This window comes from Tupaia chinensis, unplaced genomic scaffold (assembly GCF_000334495.1).
Source record: "Tupaia chinensis unplaced genomic scaffold, TupChi_1.0 Scaffold144276_1, whole genome shotgun sequence".
NCBI lineage: Eukaryota > Metazoa > Chordata > Mammalia > Scandentia > Tupaiidae > Tupaia > Tupaia belangeri.
The window spans coordinates 6,411,654-6,433,745 of NW_006204133.1; the positions used below are offsets into that span (position 1 = coordinate 6,411,654).

At 42.0% G+C, this 22,092-nt stretch overlaps 1 protein-coding gene across 10 annotated transcripts in view; it reads left to right on the plus strand.

Annotated features, from left to right (window-relative positions):
- The window catches only part of IL1R1 (interleukin 1 receptor type 1), a 91,572-nt gene that overhangs the window by 53,704 nt on the left and 15,776 nt on the right, over positions 1 to 22,092 (plus strand). For 9 of the 10 annotated variants that reach the window (XM_027767508.1, XM_027767506.1, XM_027767509.1 and 6 more), the window contains 4 exons: positions 3,828 to 3,902; positions 18,611 to 18,845; positions 18,930 to 19,119; positions 20,242 to 20,410. In XM_027767508.1, the coding sequence (XP_027623309.1) occupies positions 3,842 to 3,902; positions 18,611 to 18,845; positions 18,930 to 19,119; positions 20,242 to 20,410 (655 nt within the window). In that variant the 5' untranslated portion in view covers positions 3,828 to 3,841. The remainder of the gene's footprint in view (positions 1 to 3,827; positions 3,903 to 18,610; positions 18,846 to 18,929; positions 19,120 to 20,241; positions 20,411 to 22,092) is intronic. The other variant, XM_027767515.1, reaches the window with a different exon arrangement.

The following is a 22,092-nucleotide window of genomic DNA, read 5'->3' on the forward strand; positions in this document are numbered from 1 at the left end:
CCAGACAGACTGAGAGAGACAGAGAGACAGAAAGCGAGAAATCACCCCCCAGGGGGGATGGCCACGCTGCAATCCCTTCTCCTCCATTCTCCTCTCAGGATCCTGGGCACGCACGCACACTCGCCCAGTGTGAGTTTTAAGCCACCGGGTCCGGGACGCAAACTGCAGTCGACTACATGGGAGTCCAGCGACATAGCCATTATGCTAACTGCTGGTCCCTCACCCCCTTTTCTTCTGATGTCCTCATTTCCTTAGGTTATATGACCCTTAATACCCATCCCAAGGCTGGTGCTGACACTTTAGCCCACGGTCCTGGGACTGATATGGATTCAAAAAGCCATGCACCTCCTCCCATGCTTTCCCAGAGCAGTTCTGGGCTGAGGGAAGTACGAGTCCATGGATTTGGCCTCTCTTTTTAGTCTGTTAGAGTAGGACACGATCTGAGATCATTTGACCTATGGCCCACATTGGGCAGATGAGGAAACTGAGGCCCAAGCAGGAGTCTTGTCCAGGATCACTCCACCTGATGACAGAGGCCACCAGCTTTAGACCTATGATTCAGCAATGCCCTCAATTAACTGGGGATTTTCTCTCGAGATACATTGTCTATAAGATCTCCAGTAGTGTGTTCCTTCTCTTCCTGTCTAATGACCCAACAAGCCAGATCTTGCACCTGAGCAGCTGGCAGTGAGCTGTGCATTTCCTGATGCCCTTATTCTGTTGTTGATCAACGGCTATGAGGAACTGGCCTGAGCTGGCCCTCGGGAAACGTGTGAACCCTTTCTTTTCTTGCTATCATGAAGACTTCAAACACACGTCCACACTATTGCAGAAAGAGCTGGTAAACCAGACTACAATGCTTCAGAGCCTCTGTCTCACTTAGTAATCTAAATATAGCTTAAAGGTAAAAATGGGAATCATACTGTTCACCTAGACTAATCCAGGAGAAGGCTGGTTTACGTGAATAAAGTGTCAGAATTACAGGGTGTTTAAGGAATGCAGATTTACTGTTCTGAGGTCGGCCTGAGTCAGACTCAAGGATCATCTTACTGATACTGGGGTTTGTAAACAGTGAGGAGGCTCTGAATGGGTGTGTCTTGCATGTGTAGAAAATACAACTTCTTCAGTAGAACATTTTCCGGCAAATATTCAAATGATGGCATGCCTTTGGAATCTGAGTGAGTGTTGTCTTATTATTTTGTGTTTGTGCATTTACTTATATGTCTATCTACAAATATCAGGATAGAAAGATTCGCTCTCCTTTAAAAACTAAAAGGCAGATTTCCTTCAAAGCATGGAATTACATGGGCTGCTGTGGAGGTTGCTCTTAAGAGGCATAGAGGGGATGGCTGTTTCTTTGGGTCACAAGTCATTCATTCTGTGACACTTGCTGGTAAGGGCTCTGTGTCCCAAGCACAGTGCTAGAGTGAGGGCAGGATTAGCAGACCTCATAAAGGTTCCTCTTGGGGGGTAACTGCAGTGAAGGGTGGTCAGGGCTGTGGCAGGCCAGAGGAGGAAGCAAGGAGTGTGGGGGGCTCTGGAGGCTGAGATCTGATGTGGGATGCAAAGTGGCAGGAATAGTGGAAATAGCAAAAGCAGTTTGCAAGGCTGGGCACAAGGGAAGTGAGGGCTGGAGTATGGAGTGCTGGGGTGAGTGGGGGTCTGCGAAGTAAGTCAGTGCCCATCACAAAGAATGTGCATGTTTTACTGGGGAGTTTGAACTGTTTCTGGACACACTGTCCATTGTCTCCTGAGATTTTGAAGGTTTTAGAACAGATCATTTGGTGACTGGCACACTGTCCATTGTCTCCTGAGACAATGAAGGTTTTAGAACAGATCATTTGGTGACTGATAATTTGGCAGTCACTGTAAGATGTAACAGGCTGAGAGACCAACAGGAGCCTGTTGCCACAATGAATCCAGGCAAGACCTGGAGCTTGCTTGAGATAAAGCAGTGTCTCCACAGCCATGAATGAAATGGGTGAGCTTGATGAGCTCAGGACACAGCCTGGTTAGGGTTGGGGGAGGTGGCTCTGGGGGTGGTGGCTTCAGAAGCATTGCTGTCAGGTCTCTTGGGTGCATGCCTAACAGGTTTGGAACGGTAATGTGCCTGTTACTGAGGTGGAGAACATGGGGGAGCATACATTTGGAAGGGATGAAAATGAGTTAGGTTTGGGGCCCTAATGTGTTTGAGATCCCCATAGGCCTTGAGTGGATTTGTGCAAAGGCTAGCTGGAGATCAAGACAGAAACAAGCTTACATCACCATGAAGTCCCACTGAGGGAGCATGCAGCAGGAAATTCAGAAAGAGAAGAGGACCTACCGAGCATAACTTCATTTGACTTGAGAGGTTTAGAGGGGCAGACCAGCAGTTAGCGTAATGGCTATGTCACTTAACTCCCACATAGCCAACCATGGTTCAAGTCCCGGACCCAGTGGCTTAAACTCATGCTGGGCGCATGTGTGTGCATGCCCAAGATCTCAAGAGGAGAATGGAGGAGAAGGGATTGCGGCGTGGCCATCCCCCCTGGGGGGTGTTTTTTGCTTTCTCTCTGTCTCTCTCTGTCTTTCTGGCGAGCGTACGTGCCCTATAGCAAAAACCTCTCCAAAACAAGACAAAACAAAAACCAAAAAAAAAAAAGAGAGATGTTTAGAGAGGCAGGCAAAACTGCTTTGCCTTTTTTCCTTTCACATTCATTTGGTATTATTTTAGTGACTCTGTTTTGTGGGTGAAATACTATATATATTCTCCTTCTGGACTTGCTGTATTGGCAAGTGCCTGTTCTATCAGAACGTGGACTGAGCCTTATGTGATTAAAATAGAAAGTCAGCAGGACCTCAGTTTAATATGTTGTCCCATGGCTCACCAGCACTGATTGTAGCTGGTTCTGTGTTGATGTGGCCTTTAAACCACTTGGAGGGACTGTGGAGACTTCTCATTTTCCTTTGTAATAAGGATTCTACATGCTCATTATAAACATTTAGGAAGCATATGAAGCCCCGGAGAGTGGAGGAACTACCCAGCAACAAAAACAACCCAGTTTTAATATACAGTAGTTCTACCTTGTCCATAAGGAATATGTTTCAAGATGCCCAGACGTAAAACTGCAGATAGCCTGATACTGCTGATAACCGAAATGATCACTACATGACTGATGGGCCATGTCGTGTGCACATTGTAGATATACAGACCTCTGGCAGGACAGAGCAGGGTGGAATGAGACAGTGCGAGATTTCACCATGCTACTCAGAATGGCATTACTATTTCTGGAATTTTCCATTTAATATGTTTGGACCTGGGGAACAAAGTGAAACCATGTCTGTGTAGCTATATAATATTGTACACGCGTTTGGTGTCTTGTATTAAAAAATGAAGGCAGGACGTTGGAACTGGCCTTAAAAGTACGGGTAACTTTGGCACGTGGTTCTGGCAGCAGGGCATATTCCGGGTGAGTGGCATATCCATGCAAGCAGAGGAAAGCTGGTTTAGGTCTAGTGAACAGTTTCCTTTGGTTGTAGACTAGATGTGGGGAGAATTTAAATAGCATGCAAGACTGCAAATGCATACTTGGACAGAGGGTGGAGGGCGTTTTTAATCATAAGTTGTCAAGTTTGTCCTGAGTTCTGTTAAAAATCTTTATCCTTCCCTTCCACCCCACATTTTCTAATCAGAAACCAAGCATGAGTACATTAGTGATGTAGACAGGCTAATCCACCAGTGTGACTTGCAGGGTAGGGTGGAGACAGAATGGATGTCAGTGGTTTTAGTTTTAAAGATTAGCTGGAATACTAATATTTTGGTTTTTGTCTTTCTCCCATTCCTCCAGTTCTCCAGGAGAATATGAAAGTGTTACTCAGACTTATTTGTTTCATAGCTCTACTGATGTCTTCTCTGGAGGCTGGTAAGTTATGCATGCCCTTGTGTTCTTATCTGCTAAGCAGAATTATTATGTAGAGCAGTGGTCCCCAGCCCTTTTGGCACCAGTGACTGGTTTCATGTAAGACAATTTTTCCACAGACTAGGAGGAGGGGAGTGGTTTTAGAGTGAGTCAAGTTCATTACTTTTATTTTTCCATTTATTTCTATTATGATTATATTATTATATAATGAAATAATTATACCACTTGCCATATGCAGTATTTGCAGCTGATCCCCAGTGATAGCATTATTGCCCCAGCTCCACCTCAGATCATCAGGCATTAGATTCTCATAAGAAACATGCAGCCTAGATCCCTGACATGCACAGTTTACAATAGAGTTTATGCTTCCATGAAAATCTAATGCCACAGGTTATCTTACGGAAGGTGGAGCTCTGGGAGTAATGCGAGCAATGGGGAGTGGCTGTAAATACAGATGAAGCTTTGCTTGCTTGTCTGCTGCTCACCTCCTTCCGTGTGGCTTATTTCCCAATAGGCCATGGATCAGTACCAGTCTGTGGCCCAGGGTTGGAGACTTCTGATGTAGAGTACATGAAGTACATTCCCTGCTAGAATACTTTTTCTTACCCATTTCTGTTGAATCCCCAGACCTGAAGCTTCCTGGTCATAGACTATACTGCTGTAAGTTCCATTTAGTACGTTCGTCTCTCATGGTCTCATGGAATAAAAAACTGAGGCCCACTCAGGTTCATTATACAGGTCATATAGCTAGGGTATGACCTTGGGTAGCTAAGCTGTTTTGGAGCAAGAACTAAAAGGTTAGTTTATTGTCAGCCTCTTCTCTTTTGTTGTTGGTTGAAAAACATGATTCAAGGAGCCCTGGCTTCTATTAGAAATAGATGGTCAAGAGAATGTTTGTTTTTTCTATTTCTTCATTTTCCCCTTTTCCTTCACCATCCCTTACTACAAATTTATTTATCCCCTTCACTGTGCCAGGTACTAGGTTCTGGGAATATAGTAGTGAATAGAACAGACAGAAATACAAAAAAAAGTCTTCAAAAAATTCATGAGAAATGGACACTATGAAAAAACTATGCATGGATTTCAAGGGTTTTATTTTATTTTTATTTTTTGCACCAAAACAAACTTGTCATTTAATTCTGTTTTTCCATAAACTTCTTGAGATGCCCTCTTACCTGGGGTTTTCAGTCTCCTAAATGAGAGAGACAATACGTTAGATAAGTAATATATATTATGTCATACAGTGATAAGTGTAGGCAGAGTAAAAAACAGGAAAATAATATTAAGTTGTGGTATTAGATTAGGCAAAAGTTTAAATTTCTGATAGTGTGGTCAGGAAAGACCTCACTGAGAAGTTGCCTTTTGAGAACTTGAAAGAGGGGAAGGAGGGAGTTATACAAATATTAGGTTGGGCGTTCGGAAATATTCTAGCCACCACATGCAAAGGTCCTGAGGCCAAGAGTTCATGGCCTGTGGGAGCTAAAATACCAGTACAGTGGGAGCATAGTGAGAGACGAGGGGAGTCATAAGGGATGAGATTATTTGTGGAATGGGATGTGTGATGGAGCATCAGTCGTGCAGAACATTGCAGACCTGCCCAAGGACCTCAGCTTGTAGTCTGAGAATGGACGACTGCTGGTTTGTTGTTTAAAACCAGAGAGGTGGGGCCGGCAGATAGCATGGTGTTTAAGGCACTGGATCCCACATGACTGACTCCAAGTTCAAGTCCCAAAACCAGCTACTTGAAAAACATGCCACACACGTGTGTGTGCATGCCAAAAATCCCTAGAGGAAAAGGGATTGTGGTGTGGCCATCCCCCCAGGGGGTACTTTCTTACTTTTCCTCTCTCTCTGTTCTCTCCAATGAGCACACATGCCCTGTGGCCAACACCTAAGAAACAAAATAAAACAACACACACACACACACACACACACACACCCAAAAAGGTAATCTGACTTATATTTTAATAGGCTCATTTTGGTTCTTATTTTGAGAACAGATCCTCCTACAGGGGCAGAAGCAGAAACAAAGACACTGAAGAGTCTGTTGTGATAATCCAGGCGAGTTATGGTGGTGGTTAGTTTAGGCAAGAACTAATCAATAATAGTTTGTCCAAGGGTGCCAAGAAGAGGGTAGGAGTAGTCAAATTTTGGGAATATTTGAGTATACAGCTAGTAGGAATTTGTAGAGAGACTGGGCATAAGGTGTAAGGAAAAAAGAAGAATCAAGGATGACTCCAAAGGTTCTGGCTTGAGCAAATGTAAGTTGATGAAATGGGAAGAATCAGGTGTTCAGACGGACATGCTAAGGTCAGCTGTCCATTAGGTGTTGACATAGTGACGTTGACTAAGGAGGCTGGAGTCTGGAGAGGACTAGCTTGGAGATGTAAAGTTGGAGACCTCTGCAAGCAGCTCGTACGAGAACCATGAGACTGAATTGGTCTCCTCAAATCAAATATGGTTAGAAAAGTTCAGAACTTCAAGGAATGAGCCCTGTGGTCCATCAAGGATTGACCGCCAAGCTTTTCCTGCTTGGAGAACCAGTGAAAGAGTGACTTGAAATGTAGGAGGAGAACCAGACAAGTTCCCTGAAAGCCAGGGGAAGAAAGTGTTTTAAGGACAAGACAATGGTGATACGTGTCAAATGCAGATATATAAACTAAGGTGATGTCTGAGAGTTGTTTATTCGATAGAGCAACTTAAGCATCCTGGGTGACCATGATTAGAGTAACCTCAGAGAAATGGAATGGTCTAGCTGAGGTTTATTTCAAATGTATTGTATAATTGCTATTGTGCTGCTACTCCTAGTAGCTAAATATCTAGGAGACTTCAGTCTATGCAGGTACCATTCTAAATTCCTAGCTTTTATTATAATCCTAATTCATGACAGTTTTATTTTAGTATAATTGCCTTATAGTAAAGCTTGTGTACTTAAAGTATAGAATTTGAAGTTTTGATGTACATATACACTCCTGAAAGCATAATCACAACCAAGATAATAAATATATTCATTACTTCTTAACATTTCCTTTTATCCTTTATCACCCTCCTTTCGGAAATATTCTAGCCACCACATACAAAGGTCCTGATGCCAAGAGTTCATGGCCTGTTGGAGCTAAAATACCGGTATGGTGGGAGCATAGTGAGAGACGAGGGGAGTCATAAGGAATGAGATTATTTGTGGAATGGGATGTGTGATGGAGCATCAGTCGTGCAGAACATTGCAGACCTGCCCAAGGACCTCAGCTTGTAGTCTGAGAATGGACGACTGCTGGTTTGTTGTTTAAAACCAGAGAGGTGGGGCCGGCAGATAGCATGGTGTTTAAGGCACTGGATCCCACATGACTGACTCCAAGTTCAAGTCCCAAAACCAGCTACTTGAAAAACATGCCACACACGTGTGTGTGCATGCCAAAAATCCCTAGAGGAAAAGGGATTGTGGTGTGGCCATCCCCCCAGGGGGTACTTTCTTACTTTTCCTCTCTCTCTGTTCTCTCCAATGAGCACACATGCCCTGTGGCCAACACCTAAGAAACAAAATAAAACAACACACACACACACACACACACACACACACACACCCAAAAAGGTAATCTGACTTATATTTTAATAGGCTCATTTTGGTTCTTATTTTGAGAACAGATCCTCCTACAGGGGCAGAAGCAGAAACAAAGACACTGAAGAGTCTGTTGTGATAATCCAGGCGAGTTATGGTGGTGGTTAGTTTAGGCAAGAACTAATCAATAATAGTTTGTCCAAGGGTGCCAAGAAGAGGGTAGGAGTAGTCAAATTTTGGGAATATTTGAGTATACAGCTAGTAGGAATTTGTAGAGAGACTGGGCATAAGGTGTAAGGAAAAAAGAAGAATCAAGGATGACTCCAAAGGTTCTGGCTTGAGCAAATGTAAGTTGATGAAATGGGAAGAATCAGGTGTTCAGACGGACATGCTAAGGTCAGCTGTCCATTAGGTGTTGACATAGTGACGTTGACTAAGGAGGCTGGAGTCTGGAGAGGACTAGCTTGGAGATGTAAAGTTGGAGACCTCTGCAAGCAGCTCGTACGAGAACCATGAGACTGAATTGGTCTCCTCAAATCAAATATGGTTAGAAAAGTTCAGAACTTCAAGGAATGAGCCCTGTGGTCCATCAAGGATTGACCGCCAAGCTTTTCCTGCTTGGAGAACCAGTGAAAGAGTGACTTGAAATGTAGGAGGAGAACCAGACAAGTTCCCTGAAAGCCAGGGGAAGAAAGTGTTTTAAGGACAAGACAATGGTGATACGTGTCAAATGCAGATATATAAACTAAGGTGATGTCTGAGAGTTGTTTATTCGATAGAGCAACTTAAGCATCCTGGGTGACCATGATTAGAGTAACCTCAGAGAAATGGAATGGTCTAGCTGAGGTTTATTTCAAATGTATTGTATAATTGCTATTGTGCTGCTACTCCTAGTAGCTAAATATCTAGGAGACTTCAGTCTATGCAGGTACCATTCTAAATTCCTAGCTTTTATTATAATCCTAATTCATGACAGTTTTATTTTAGTATAATTGCCTTATAGTAAAGCTTGTGTACTTAAAGTATAGAATTTGAAGTTTTGATGTACATATACACTCCTGAAAGCATAATCACAACCAAGATAATAAATATATTCATTACTTCTTAACATTTCCTTTTATCCTTTATCACCCTCCTTTGCATTCTTACCCACCCCTTCATAGCAAGGCAACTAATGATTTGCTCACTGTCAGTATAGATTGGTTTGTGTCCTCTAGAATTTTAAACAAATGAGATTATACAGCATATACTTATTTTGAGTGGGAAGGGAGTCTGGGTAGCATAATAATTTTGAAATGCACTTATTATTGTATATTAATTTACTTAAAGTATCTTTCAAAAATTATAATTCTTAATTTGGATAAAGTGCAACTTATCTTTTTAATTTATGAATTGTATTTTTATTACTGTATCTCAAAAACATTTAACTGTTCCTAAGCCTCAATTTTTTTTTATGTTTCCTTTGGAATATGTTTATGGTTTTAGGTTTTACATTCAGATATATTAATCCTTTGGATTGATTGATAGTTATTGCTTTATGCAGTTGTTTGCAAAAGTCATAAAGAAAAAAGAAAAGTTATAAGCCAAAAATGCCCATGTATTTTTGATGTTTACCTATGTAGTTTTTATTTATAATTTTTATTTATTTCTTGAGAGAGATATTGACAGACAGACTGACAGACAAATAGCTTCAACAAGGTCTCACCATTTCACAGTTCCCCTGCTAAGTCTTCTAGCTAGCCATAGTTATAGATTCATTCATGGGTAGTCCTGGCATGTTCAGGGCAACCTGGGATTCAAACCCTGGACCTTACCATATGGCTCTAGTATCGCATGATGATACTCTACCACCTTTTTCACTGTGGCTAGGCCCCTGTACTTTTATATTTACTTATATTCTTTCCCTTTGTAATGTGGATCCAAGTTACTGTATAGCCTCTTTTCCTTCAGACTGAAAGACTCCCTCCCTTTGTTTTTTTTTGGGGGGGAGGGGACAGATCTGTTCATGATGAACTATCTCAGTTTTATTTTACTTGTAATGTTTTCAATTCTCCTACATTTTTGAAGGATAATTTTGTCAGATACAGAATTTCGGCACTTTTCGGTATGTCATCTCACTGCCTCTTACTGCCGAGACCCAATCGTTCATCTTACTGAAGATCCCTTGTGAAATATGGCAGTTACCTCTCACTGCTTTCAAGAGTCTCACTTTGTCTTTGCTTTTCCACGGTTTGATTATGGTGAACCTAGTGTTGTATCTTTTGCAGTTTATCCTACTTGTAATTTCTTGAACCCCTAGGATGTGTAGATTAATGTTTTTCATCACATTTGGGAAATATTTATTCAGTATTTCTTCTAATTTTTTGGCCCTTTATCTCTTTTCTTCTTCTGGAACACCAATTGTACATATATTGTACACTTTATGAAGTCCCATGGGTCTCTAGAGTGTTGGTTTAGTTTTTTAAATTGATTCCTTTTTCAGCGTAGATGATCTTCAAATAATCAGACTGCTGAACTATCTTCAAGTTTACCAATCCTTTTTACTTTTTTTTTTTTTAAGAGAGATTTTTGCTATAGGGCACATGTTCTCACTGGAGAGACAGAAAGAGACAGAGAGACAAAAAGCAAGAAATCACACCCCCCTGGTGGGGAGATGGCCACACTGCAGTCTCTTCTCCATTCTTCTCTCAGTATTTTGGGCATGCTGAGTTTTAAGCTGCTGGATCCAGAACTTGAACCGTGTTCGACTATGTGGGAGTCCAGTGACATAGCCATTATGCTATCTATTAGTCCCACCAATTAATTTTTCTGCCAGCTCAGATTGCTATTGAGCAACCTGAATTTTTAGTTAGAACTCTTCACTCTAGAGTTTTTACTTGGATTTCTTTGATGATTTCTGTCTTTTTCATTGATATTCTCTGGCTGGGGAGACATTGTTGTCTTTTATTTAATCCCTTAGGCATAGTTTTCTTTAGTTTGCTGATCATTTTTTTTTATTGCTAGAGGGCATTTACCAGAGATAAAGAGACAGAGATAGAGAGAATGAGAGAGGAAAGCGCCCCCAGTGGGGCACATGGTCACACTGCAATTCCTTCTCCATTTCTCTGTCCTGTCAAAATTTGCGGCATGCATGCACATGTGCCTGGCATGTTTTGCAAGCCTCTGCGGCCAGGATTCATGCTATGATCAGCTATGTTGAATCGAGCTTCCTCAATCATTAGGCTATAGCTGGTTCTGGGCGTATTTTTAAGAGCAGGTGTAAAGTCTTTATCTAGTAAGTCTAATATCTCGAACCCTCTGGGATAGTTTTTATTGGCTGATTTTTTTCCCCATATATATGGGTCATACATTCATGTTTATTTGCATGTTTTGTAATATTTTGCTGAAGATGGACATTTTAGGTAGTATAAGTTTGGAGAGGTTTTTTTGGCTTAGGGCGCGTGCGCTTGCCAGAAAGACAGAGAAACAGAGAGATAGAAAGCGAGAAATCACCCCCCAGGGTGGATGGACACTCGGCAATCCCTTCTCCTCCATTCTCCTCTTGGGATCTTGGGCACGCATGCACACGTGCCCAGCGTGAGTATAAGCCACTAGGTCTGGGACCTGAACCGCAGTTGACTACATGGGAGTCCAGTGACATAGCCATTATGCCAGCTGCTGGTCCCGGTTGTATAAGTCTTAAACTATAAATTGAGTGTCTTCTCCTGTGCATCCTCATACACATCCAAGTTTGTTGCTGCTGCTGCTTCTGTTTATATGTTTAAGGACTTTCCTGGACTAATCCTACAAAGTCTTGGGATCTTGGCCACGCATGCACACGTGCCCAGCGTGAGTATAAGCCACTAGGTCTGGGACCTGAACCGCAGTTGACTACATGGGAGTCCAGTGACATAGCCATTATGCCAGCTGCTGGTCCCGGTTGTATAAGTCTTAAACTATAAATTGAGTGTCTTCTCCTGTGCATCCTCATACACATCCAAGTTTGTTGCTGCTGCTGCTTCTGTTTATATGTTTAAGGACTTTCCTGGACTAATCCTACAAAGGCTATCTTCTAGTCTGTTAGTGTGGAGCAACTTAAATCACTGCTTAGCTAATTCAGTGGTCAGCCAAATGATTAGCCAGAGATGTTTTACGTTCCTGACCTGGCAAGTTTTCCCTTTCCCTTTTTTGCTGAGTGTGTGTGCTGGGGCATGCCTTCAGACACTTTAATTGTTCACGACGTTGCCTTAGATTTCACTTCAGAATCCTCAGGTTGAGAGGTTGCTGCTTTTGCTGCTGTTTCCTGGCATGTTCACAGCCCAGTGCACATATGACCTGCTACCTTGCTACATTTCCCAGGACTGTGTCTTCCTGTTTTCTATGGCTCTTCTTTGCCGCAACTGGTATTACAACCTTAGGAACGCCTTGGGGAGAGTTTTTTTGTTTGTTTGTTTTGTTTTTGTTTTTGTTTTTGTTTTGGCTCTGAGGCATTCAGAGATCCGAGTTCTGTGAATGTGGCTTCCAGGACTGCCAGTCAGATCAAACTGTAACAATACTCTAGGAACGCAGCTTCTTTCCTTTTCTTGTTTCTTTCTTTATATTTTTTTAAGGTTTTTGTGTAGGATGCTTATACTCCTTAGAGAGAGAGAGAACAAGAGACAAAGAGGGGTAAACAGAACTTATCTCACCCCCAGGGCATGGGAATGGTCACTTCACCACCCCTTCTCCATTCGCCTCCTGGGATTTGGAGCAAGTGCGCACTTGCACCGGCTGCAATTTGCAAGCCACTGGGTCTGGGACTCAAACTGCAGTTGGTTATGTGGAAGTCCACTACGCCACCTGCTGGCCTTCTGGAATAGAACTTTTTTTTTTTTTTTAAGAGGTTTTTGCTATATGGTGTGTGCTCGCCAAACAGACAGAGAGAGACAGAGAGACAGAAAGCAAGAAATCACCCCCCTCCCCAGGGGAGATGGCCACACCACAATCCCTTCTCCTCCATTTTCCTCTTGGGATCTTGGGCACGCATGCACACACGCCCAGTGTGAGTTTTTTAAGCCACTGGATCCAGGACTCGAACCATGGTCAACTACGTGGGAGTCCAGAGACATAGCCATTACGCTAACTGCTGGTCCCTGGAATAGAACTTTTTGAGGAATTTCAAATCCAGTTTGGTTTTGCAAGCCTGCTAGTTTTCACAGTTACTGTGTTTGCAAAGCTGCTGTTTTTCATGGTTTTCATAGATCTGTGAAGAGAACCATGGGAGTAGGTAAAGGTACTGCTCCAGCCACTGCCATCCCCTGCTATTCAGCAAATTTGTTATTGTGGTTCCTTTGTTTAAATAAATGTTCTGATTGTTGCAAGTCTTTGATGTTGAAAAATGTTGCGAGTCTTTTTGTTGCTTTTATGAAACAATGATTTGTAGGAGACCATCACTGCCCCGTTTTGGAAATCCTGCCTCTGAAACTTCCTTTCTCTTTCTTTCCTTCTTTTTTCTTTCTTTCTCCTTCTCTCTTTCTTTTTTCCTTTCTCTCTTTCTTTCTTTCTTTCTTTTTCTTTTTTTCTTCTCTACTTCCCTTCTCTCTGTTACTCTTTCTTTATAAGAATATTCATTTGTTCGAAACACTTTCACTTTCTCCACTGCATTTCCTATACACCTTTGTCAAAAACTAGTTGATTATAATTTGTGTGATTTAATTCTATGATTTATTTCCATTCTAGTCTAGTGACCTTTTTATTTTAATGCCTTAGTTGAATATAATTTGTGTGATTTAATCCTATGATTTATTTCCGTTCTAGTCTAGTGACCTTTTTATTTTAATGCCAATAGTACACTGCCTTAACTACTGGAGCTTTACAGTAAGTCTCTAAAATAGGCAGTATTAACTTCTCCAAATGCGTTTTCTGTATCTATTGAGATTATTGTGTAATTTTTCTCTTAAAATTTCTTAGTATGTGAAATACATAGATAGATTGTGTTTTGAATGTGAATCCAACTTAACATTCTCAGGGTATACTCCACTTCTTAATGAATTACACTTTTTGTGTATTTTAGCATTCAATTTGCTAAAGTATATGTATTTTAAATTCTGTATCTGTGTTCATGATGGGAATTGGTTTGTGGTCTGCTTTTTTTGTAATGTCTTTGCTTGATTTTGGTATAAAAATAATGCTGACTTCCAAGTGAGCTGGAAAGTATTACTGACTTTACAATTGTTTGAAAGTGTTTGTATAAAATAGTTTGTGTTGTTTTCTTTTTGATAAGTACTTGCTACAATACCCCACTGAAGTCACCTAGGCCTGAAATTTTCTTTGTAGGAAGGTTTTAAGTGGGTAAAATTCCGAGGTTGAAACCTAGAAAGGTTTTAAATTGAGTTTCTTTAATTGATATGGGGCAATTCAGGTTATCTGTTTCTTCTTGTGCAATCTTTAGTAATCTGTTTCTTTTAAAGAATTTGTCCATTTCATATATGTTGTGGAACACATATTGGCCTAAAGTCATTCATATTTTTTTTTTGAGAGAGAATTTTTGCTATAGGACGTGTGTGGTCACTAGAAAGACAGAGAGAGACAGAGAGACAGAAAGCGAGGAATCAGCCCCCAGGGGGGATGGCCACGCCACAATCGCTTCTCCTCCATTCTCTCGGGGTCTTGGGCACGCACGCACATGTCTAGCATGAGTTTAAGCCACCGGGTACAGGACTCGAACCATTGTAGACTACATGGGAGTCTAGTGACATAGCCATTATGCCAACTGCTGATCCCACAATTCATAAGTTTTTGTATTACCCTTAAAAAGTCTTTTTATTGAGATGTACCTTTTTTTCCTCCCTCTGATTAATCTGGCTAGAAATTGATCAATTCCGTGTATTTTATGAAGTGACTGGCTTTTGCTATCTTTCATCTTTCTCTATTCGTCTATTTATATTTTATTGATCTCCTCTCTTACCTACACCATTTACTATCTTCTGCTGCTGCGTTCATCCTGTGTTTTTATTACCTGTGTCTTACGGTACTCTGACATCTCCGGGGAGTCTTTCATACCCTGTTAGTAACACCCCCTCTGAAGACTAGGCGATTACTGGGAGTGATGGACAGCTTGCCTGGAACCCACGTTTCATGTGCAGACCGTCTGGTCCAAGGCCAAGTACCAGACAACGAGGGACAACCCCTGTGCTCATCCGCTACAGCTATTAAAATCTGTCCGTCCTGAACTGTTTATGCTGCCTTGTCATCCTGTCTCATGAAAACCCCAGTGAAGTGTTCAGATTAGGTCAAGACCTAACCACACAGTACCAAGCATACATACACACACACTTTCAAGTTCACTGATCTTTTTTTCTGTAATGTCAAATCTGCTCTTAATCTTATCCACTGTATATTTTAACTCAGAATCATAGTTTTCGTCTCTGTAAGTTTGTCCATTTTGAAATTTGTTTTGATGTCTCTCCTCAGTGTGCGAGGTCTTTCCTCTAGGAGGCTGGAGAAAAGGAATACAGTCAGAATAGCTGTTTTAATGACCTCATCTTTTTTCCTTTTTACTTATTTATTTTTTTTTGCTATCACTTTAACTTATGTCACAGCTATTTTGTATTTATTTTTTAACGCTATCACTTTAACTTATGTCACAGCTATTTTCAGATGAATTTCACATTTTACATAAAGTCTCTGTCATGATGGATTCAATATACATTTTTTTCAAGCATAGTCTCCGTCATGATGGATTCAATATACATTTTTTTCAAGAAAGAACTTGACATTTCTGGGTCTGTTTAGCGCTTCTGCCCTGTGCACCTCACACCCAGCCTCCACCACCCACTCTCCACCATCCACTGCTCTCCCTTACAGTCTCTAGAATGACCTCCTCTGTGAAGTCTTCCGTCTATGTCGTTCCTGGATCGGTTTCAGTTGGTTGATCCCCTCCCCCCCTCATCGTTACTGTTATCTATTATTGTTTATTTCCATGCTTCATGATTTTTTAAGTTGATTTAATTTCAATGAAAGAGAGAGAACAAAAAGGAGAGGGACAGTTGACCCCTTGACAATTGACCTCCTGACAGAACCTCACCTTGCTTTGGTCCCCCCGTTTTCCAGCCAGCTAGGATCACAGGGGACCTGACATGTTCTGGTTACCCTCAGCTCTGAAGCCCAGACCTTCCCATGGACTTCCGCCTCACTGTGTGCCGCTCTGGCTGGGCCTCCACTCTCCTGATCTGTGCCAGTCACTGAACATCGTGGGCTGTGCTATGCGAGAGGCTTTTATATTACTGAAAACTGCCCTGGACCTTTGCTCTGCCACACCACTGTTACTCAGAAACAGCTTGATCCTTTCAAGTTTTTCTTCCACGCTTTTTACCGTCAGAAAAAGATGCATTCTAAGCCTAATTATCCTCCACCTCGGAGTCAGAACCCTTCTCACTTTACGGGATGCCCTGTGATTAATGCGGGTGTCCATTCCGGCTGGGGGCATAGCGGCTGTCCCAGCACTGTGTGTGCTGAAGGTCTGCTTCCCTGTAACCTGCCTGGCAGTTCTCACTCTAACCTCGCATCATTTCCTCGCTGACTGGTACTTAGCTGAGAACTGGAGACAGACTCTGGAGGTCTCCAAACTCACTGTCGCTTTCCATGTAGCTGTACCCATTGAGTGCTCTGCCTTGCAAATTCTTCATCTCCCCAGATCCCTGGCTCATCAGCTCATCTCAGAGAGAGCATGGGGTTTGCCCGTATTTTCTCTCTGCAGTGGCGTGGCCTGGCAGTCATTTGGGTAGAAATTTTGGACAACTGTGTGCTCATCTTTGTTTCCTATCTTTCTGGATCTTTCACCTTTATTTTCTGATATTCAATGTCTTGAGCGGTGTTTTCTAATATGCTTCATCCAGGGTTTTTGTTTTGTTTTTATAGATTTTTTACTATAGGGCACATGCACTCACTGGAGAGACAGAGAGACAGAAAGCGAGAAATCACCACCCCAGCTATTAAAATCTGTCCGTCCTGAACTGTTTATGCTGCCTTGTCATCCTGTCTCATGAAAACCCCAGTGAAGTGTTCAGATTAGGTCAAGACCTAACCACACAGTACCAAGCATACATACACACACACTTTCAAGTTCACTGATCTTTTTTTCTGTAATGTCAAATCTGCTCTTAATCTTATCCACTGTATATTTTAACTCAGAATCATAGTTTTCGTCTCTGTAAGTTTGTCCATTTTGAAATTTGTTTTGATGTCTCTCCTCAGTGTGCGAGGTCTTTCCTCTAGGAGGCTGGAGAAAAGGAATACAGTCAGAATAGCTGTTTTAATGACCTCATCTTTTTTCCTTTTTACGTATTTATTTTTTAACGCTATCACTTTAACTTATGTCACAGCTATTTTCAGATGAATTTCACATTTTGCATAGTCTCCGTCATGATGGATTCAATATACATTTTTTTCAAGAAAGAACTTGACATTTCTGGGTCTGTTTAGCGCTTCTGCCCTGTGCACCTCACACCCAGCCTCCACCACCCACTCTCCACCATCCACTGCCCTCCCTTACAGTCTCTAGAATGACCTCCTCTGTGAAGTCTTCCGTCTATGTCGTTCCTGGATCGGTTTCAGTTGGTTGATCCCCTCCCCCCCTCATCGTTACTGTTATCTATTATTGTTTATTTCCATGCTTCATGATTTTTTAAGTTGATTTAATTTCAATGAAAGAGAGAGAACAAAAAGGAGAGGGACAGTTGACCCCTTGACAATTGACCTCCTGACAGAACCTCACCTTGCTTTGGTCCCCCCGTTTTCCAGCCAGCTAGGATCACAGGGGACCTGACATGTTCTGGTTACCCTCAGCTCTGAAGCCCAGACCTTCCCATGGACTTCCGCCTCACTGTGTGCCGCTCTGGCTGGGCCTCCACTCTCCTGATCTGTGCCAGTCACTGAACATCGTGGGCTGTGCTATGCGAGAGGCTTTTATATTACTGAAAACTGCCCTGGACCTTTGCTCTGCCACACCACTGTTACTCAGAAACAGCTTGATCCTTTCAAGTTTTTCTTCCACGCTTTTTACCGTCAGAAAAAGATGCATTCTAAGCCTAATTATCCTCCACCTCGGAGTCAGAACCCTTCTCACTTTACGGGATGCCCTGTGATTAATGCGGGTGTCCATTCCGGCTGGGGGCATAGCGGCTGTCCCAGCACTGTGTGTGCTGAAGGTCTGCTTCCCTGTAACCTGCCTGGCAGTTCTCACTCTAACCTCGCATCATTTCCTCGCTGACTGGTACTTAGCTGAGAACTGGAGACAGACTCTGGAGGTCTCCAAACTCACTGTCGCTTTCCATGTAGCTGTACCCATTGAGTGCTCTGCCTTGCAAATTCTTCATCTCCCCAGATCCCTGGCTCATCAGCTCATCTCAGAGAGAGCATGGGGTTTGCCCGTATTTTCTCTCTGCAGTGGCGTGGCCTGGCAGTCATTTGGGCAGAAATTTTGGACAACTGTGTGCTCATCTTTGTTTCCTATCTTTCTAGATCTTTCACCTTTATTTTCTGATATTCAATGTCTTGAGCGGTGTTTTCTAATATGCTTCATCCAGGGTTTTTGTTTTGTTTTTATAGATTTTTTACTATAGGGCACATGCACTCACTGGAGAGACAGAGAGACAGAAAGCGAGAAATCACCACCCCAACCACCACCACCACCACCACCACGGGAGATGGCCACACCATAGTCTTTTCTCCTCCATTCTCCTCTGGAGATTTTGCACATGCGCCCAGTGTGTCTCAAGCTGCCATGTGTGGGACTCGAACTGTGGCTGACCACATGGGAGTGTGGATTAGCCACTACGCTACCTACTAGCCCCTGCTTTGTTCAGTTTTTAATTGTAGGAGGGTAAATGCAGTCCTTGTTATTCCATGTCATTCTAAAGGGCTGTCTCTTCTCCTACATTAGCTCCATTTTTTAGATGGGCAAAGTGAGAATGAGAGATTATCTTGCCCAGGAACGCAGCACACAGATAATAACCCTGCTAGACTTGGGTGTACATTTTTTAATACTCTCAAGATAACGCTCTTAATCATGAGGTGGTAATGCTTTTATATACCAGCTGATGTATTTAATGCTTGGTGTGTTTATACGTTGGTATCACATTGGAAAATACTGGCAAATTTTTAAATGGCGATTACTTCCTCTTTTTCCCTTTTAAAGATAACTGCATGGAACGTGAAAGCATAATTCATGTAGTTTCATCTGCAGATGAAATTGATGTTCGTACCTGTCCCCTTAACCCAAATGAAGACAAAGGCACCATAAGTTGGTATAAAAATGACAGCAAGATACCTCTACCTATGGATCCTGTGTCTAGGATTCGTCAACGTGAAGACAACCTTTGGTTTATTCCTGCTAAGGTGGAGGATTCAGGATATTACTACTGTGTGGTAAGGTAAGAAAGGAATGAATTCTATAGCAACTAAGGACAGAAAAATACTGTCATACTGCTTAACTCACTTATTTTACTTTATTTTAGAAATGCATCGCACTGTCTCAGAATTAAAGTAACTGTAGAATTCGTGGAGAACGATCCTGACTTGTGTTTTAATACACAAGCGAGATTTGCACAGAGACTACCTGTTGCAGGCGATGGAAAAATTGTGTGCCCTTATCTGGATTATTTTAAAGATGAGAATAACGAGTTACCCAAAATACAATGGTATAAGGTAATTGTATTTGAAATGTGGCATTTTACCTTCCCAGCAAATAGCATAGTTTTCTATCTGGACAATAGGATGGGTGTACAAACTGCTTTTTCCACTTGGCACATTGTTTTGTCTTCACTGGTAAAACTTAATAGGGAATCTGAAAAGAAATTATGAAATTATGAAAGACTGCACTCATTTAATTTTAAACTTAGCTAAAATCTTTCTTGCAGTTGCTTTTAGTTTGATAAAATATAGTTAAGAAAGCTATAGAAGAAATAAAAGATGTTTCATGAAAAGGCTGATTATAAGTTTAAATTATTGAAGAGATAGCTATTTCTTGAAAATATATTGTTTTGTGTTTTCACAAAGATATTAAGGGGTCCTCAGATAACCTGGTAGTGTCTGTAACTGTCTTAAAAGTGGGTTGGCTAGCAGGGACCAGCAGTTAGTGTAATGGCTATATCGGTGGATTCCCATGTAATCGACCGCGGTTTCAGTCCTGGACCTGGTGGCTTAAACTCACACCAGGTGCGTATGTGTGCGTGCCCAAGATCCCGAGAGGAGAATGGAGGAGAAGAGATTGATTGAAGCGAGGGTGATTTCTCGCTTTCTGTCTCTCTGTCTCTCTCTGTCTGTCTGGCGAGCGCACATGCCCTATAGCAAAAACCTCTCATAAAAAAAGAAAAAAAAAGTGGGTTGGCTAGCATTCCATGAAATGCGTTATGTTTTGGTAACTTTTATCTACTTAGTTTGATGTAACTTAAATGGGGAATCATCTCACGGAGGTTCAGAAATTCAATAAAAATAATATCAGTGAAGAAAGGATGGACCGTTGTTGACAAGAAACTGTAGTGTTACCTTTCTTTCCTCCAACACATTTTTCTTGCAAAATAAATTTGTCTTCACTTGCCCTCCTAACACAAGTCTCGTAAGCATAAAAAATAGTATTGTAGGAAAATAATTAACCTGTGCAAAGAACCAGAAATATGATACTAAAATTTAATGTATGGAAGGGACCCTTCTAGCTACTTTTTCAAAATAGAACATTTGTTAATGTGAAAAATTAGAATTCCTCTTGCTGGTAGATTGGGGGAAATTATTCATTGCTTTTCAGTGTTTCTTTCTTCTCCTTTTATCTAGGATTGCAAACCTTTCCCTCTTGATGAGACGTGCTTTTCCGGAGTTGCAGATAAACTCATTGTGAGTAACGTGGCTGAAGAGCACAGAGGGAACTACACTTGTCGCACATCGTACACATACCTGGGGAAGCAGTACCATGTTAGCCGGGTGATAGAACTCATTACTGTAGGTGAGTCATAGTCGCAGCCGTTCAAGTTGAAATCTAAGAAGGCCCAGAGATCACGAATCTAATGTTACCTGCATTGCTCATGGGGGAACTAAATCTAAGAGAATTGCAGTGGTTCTGCAGGGGTCACATGACTGGCTTATTGTTGCTAAATACTATGTGAATGTTTTCATTCCTGCAGGCAGAGTGTGGGCTGTTTCTTGCTTCTTTTCCATTCTCCTCCTGAGATTTTTGAGCATGCACACATGCATGTCCAGCATGATTTTCAAGCTGCTAGGTCTGGGACTCGAACTCTGTTTGACTATGTGAGAATCCAGCACCTTAACTACCACGCCACCTGCTGGACCCCTGGCATCTCTTTTTATTAATTGTTTATTTTTAATTATTTCTCATTTACATATAATTGATGTATATCTTTGTGAGCTGCAGTATGGTTTTTCTAAAGCAAGCATGCAGTGCATAATAAGCAAATTAAACTACACGCATATTCATCTTCTCCAACATTGACCATCATATTATGTTGTGTTCATTTAATAATTCTAATTTTTTTTAAAAAAATGCGTTAAATGCCTAAATGACTGCCATTTGACAAAGAGTGGATGGACCTAGAAAATACAATGCAAAGTGAAATAAGCCTATCAAGAACAAATACCATATGTCCTTGCCTAACAGGGCCAAATGTCCACACTCTACAGCAGACACTGAAGTGACCCCTAATTTTCCATGGTGTTTGTATCACAACCATCTTCTAGAGCTGCTCATACGTGCCCCTGGTCACTCTGTGACTGCAGACTAGCTTTTCTGAACCTCCGCAATCAGACCAGCAAGGAGAACTGGGTACTCAGGGATTTTTAAAATAGGTCAAGTATGTTTGAAATACTCTGTATCCAGGGCATCTCCAGACAGGCAGCTGGATCTCACGTGGCCAACCCATTCAGTTTGAGTTCTGGACCCAATGGCTTGAGAAACATGCCAGGTGCATCTGTGTGAGTGTTCAAAATCCTGGAAACAGGGGGAGTTGGAAGAGTAGGAATTGTGGTGTGATCCATTCCCCATGGGATATGATTTCTCCTCTGCTTCTCTCTCTCGTGAGGGCATGGCCCTTTCGCAAATAAATAAATAAATAAATAAATAAATAAAATAGACAGAGAGAGGGAGAGGGAGAGACAGGAAGGAAGGAAGGAAGGAAAGACTGTCTCCTATTATGATTTCATTTGCCGAAACAATATACTCAGGGGTGAGGGAATATTTGTTTTCTTCCCAAGACCCACCTCAATGATGCATAGTACTTTTTGTTTATTTCTGGAATTAAAAATGTTTAACAAGATCCAGCTGCAGTAGTGTGCACTACTAAGAGGATGTTATCCAAATGTTAGGACCACATAGAGGCCTGGATTCAAGGCATGGTTTCTTTTGACCACAGATAAACCCTTAAAGCTGTTCTTCTTGGGAACCAGCAGTTAGTGTAATGGCTATGTCGCTGGACTCCCACGTAGTCGACCGCGGTTCGTGTCGACCCGGACCCGATGGCTTAAAACTCACGCCGAGTGCGTGTGCCCAAGATCCCGAGAGGAGAATGGAGGAGAAGGGATTGCGGCGTGACCATCCCCCCCGGGGGGTGATTTCTTGCTTTCTGTCTCTATGTCTCTCTCTGTCTGTCTGGCGAGCGCACACGCCCTACAGTG